The following is a 1,454-nucleotide window of genomic DNA, read 5'->3' as shown; positions in this document are numbered from 1 at the left end:
GTATTTACCCTCTGCTGCTGCGTATTTACGCTCTGCTGCGTATTTACGCTCTGCTGCTCAGACTTACTCTCTGCTGTGCCAAGGCATCAAGTGTGCTGCTCTCAGTGCTGTACACCTGCTGCTTTATAGTCGCTCAGAGTTAAAAAATGTTAAACTTTATGTAAAATTCTGCAGCTGCTCCACACTATCTCTTTAAACCAGTCGTCCAATCAAAGCGGAGGAGAGGCGGGACACAGGTCAGGCGGAGCAGTGGAACAGGTGAGGAGGTAAGCAGGTGAGGAGGTGAGCAGGTGAGGAGGTAAGCAGGTGAGGAGGTGAGCAGGTGAGGAGGAGTACCTGTGGGTTCTGTCGGGCCAGCTCCTCTATCTTGTGCCAAATCTCCTCTCTTTCCTTCAGCTTATATTTTTCTCTGCAGACAGAAAACCGATCAATACCTGATCAATAATCCAGACCTGATGATCGTGTGTGTGTGTGTGTGTGTGTGTGTGTGTGTGTGTGTGTGTGTGTGTTACTTCTGCTTCTCGGCCTTGTACTGCTGCGTGCAGTCATCAAACAGCTTCTGGTTCATCTCCATGAAGAGCTTCAGAGCATTATAGATCAGACCATGGATCGTCCTGAGGAGGAGCAGGAGGAGGGAGGAGGAGGAGGAGAGAGGAGGAGGAGGAGAGATGAGAGGAGAGAGGAGGAGGAGAGATGAGAGGAGGAGAGAGGAGGTGCGTGAGCCACACTAACAGACTGACGGAGTAAACTGGGCGTCTCCTGTACTGGCCGGTGATGTTTTTAGAGGACTATTCTGTCAGACACGACGGTCAGATCTCCACCAGCCGCTGAACACAAAGTGAGTTATTATTCAGGTTTGTGCAACAAAATTCCACATTCCAAAACTTAAAAGGTATTTTTAGTTTTCCAAAACTTTCCAGGCCTGTAAATTACAATTTGGAATTTCCATGACTTTTCCAGGTTTTTCATGACAGCAGGAAGCCTGCGGATAAACGGTTTCGTCGTATTGTATAGTGTGAGTGAGTGTGTGTGTGTGTGTGAGTGTGTGTGTGAGTGTGTGTGTGAGTGTGTGTGTGTGTGTGTGTTACTTGTTCCAGTGGCTCTTGGAGTTCTTGTAGAGGGCGGGGAACATGATGGGGAGGATCTTGGCGGCGTTGTCGCTGATCAGACTCATGATGTACTCATTATTCCAGTAATACAGAGCCCTCTCTGCCACCTGAAAACACACACATACACACACACTGTCACCTTCTTCATCATCATCACATCATCATCATCATCAGGTCAACAAATATATTTTTAAATATTTGAACTGTAAATGTCTTTATGACTTTAATCTGCTTCTCTTGGTTTATTTTGACTTAAACACGATTCACAACAGAGAAAATAAACCAGTTGGTTCTAGGTTGGACTGGACCAGGAGACGCTGCGTCTCTGAGGTGGACTGGACCAGG

The 1,454-nt window shown here is 47.0% G+C and overlaps 1 protein-coding gene across 1 annotated transcript; it reads right to left on the bottom strand.

The window, feature by feature from the left end:
* Positions 1-237: 237 nt before the first annotated feature.
* On the bottom strand, positions 238-1,216 carry LOC121966406 (serine/threonine-protein phosphatase 2A 56 kDa regulatory subunit delta isoform-like; the record flags this gene model as incomplete). Its single annotated transcript, XM_042516503.1, has 3 exons — positions 238-409; positions 513-614; positions 1,089-1,216. Coding segments are annotated over 3 exons (402 nt in total), but the record flags the coding sequence as incomplete, so codon positions are not given.
* Between the last annotated feature and the right edge of the window lie 238 nt (positions 1,217-1,454).

Source organism: Plectropomus leopardus, unplaced genomic scaffold, assembly GCF_008729295.1.
Source record: "Plectropomus leopardus isolate mb unplaced genomic scaffold, YSFRI_Pleo_2.0 unplaced_scaffold24411, whole genome shotgun sequence".
NCBI classification, from domain to species: domain Eukaryota; kingdom Metazoa; phylum Chordata; class Actinopteri; order Perciformes; family Serranidae; genus Plectropomus; species Plectropomus leopardus.
This window is presented reverse-complemented; position numbering and strand designations above follow the sequence as displayed.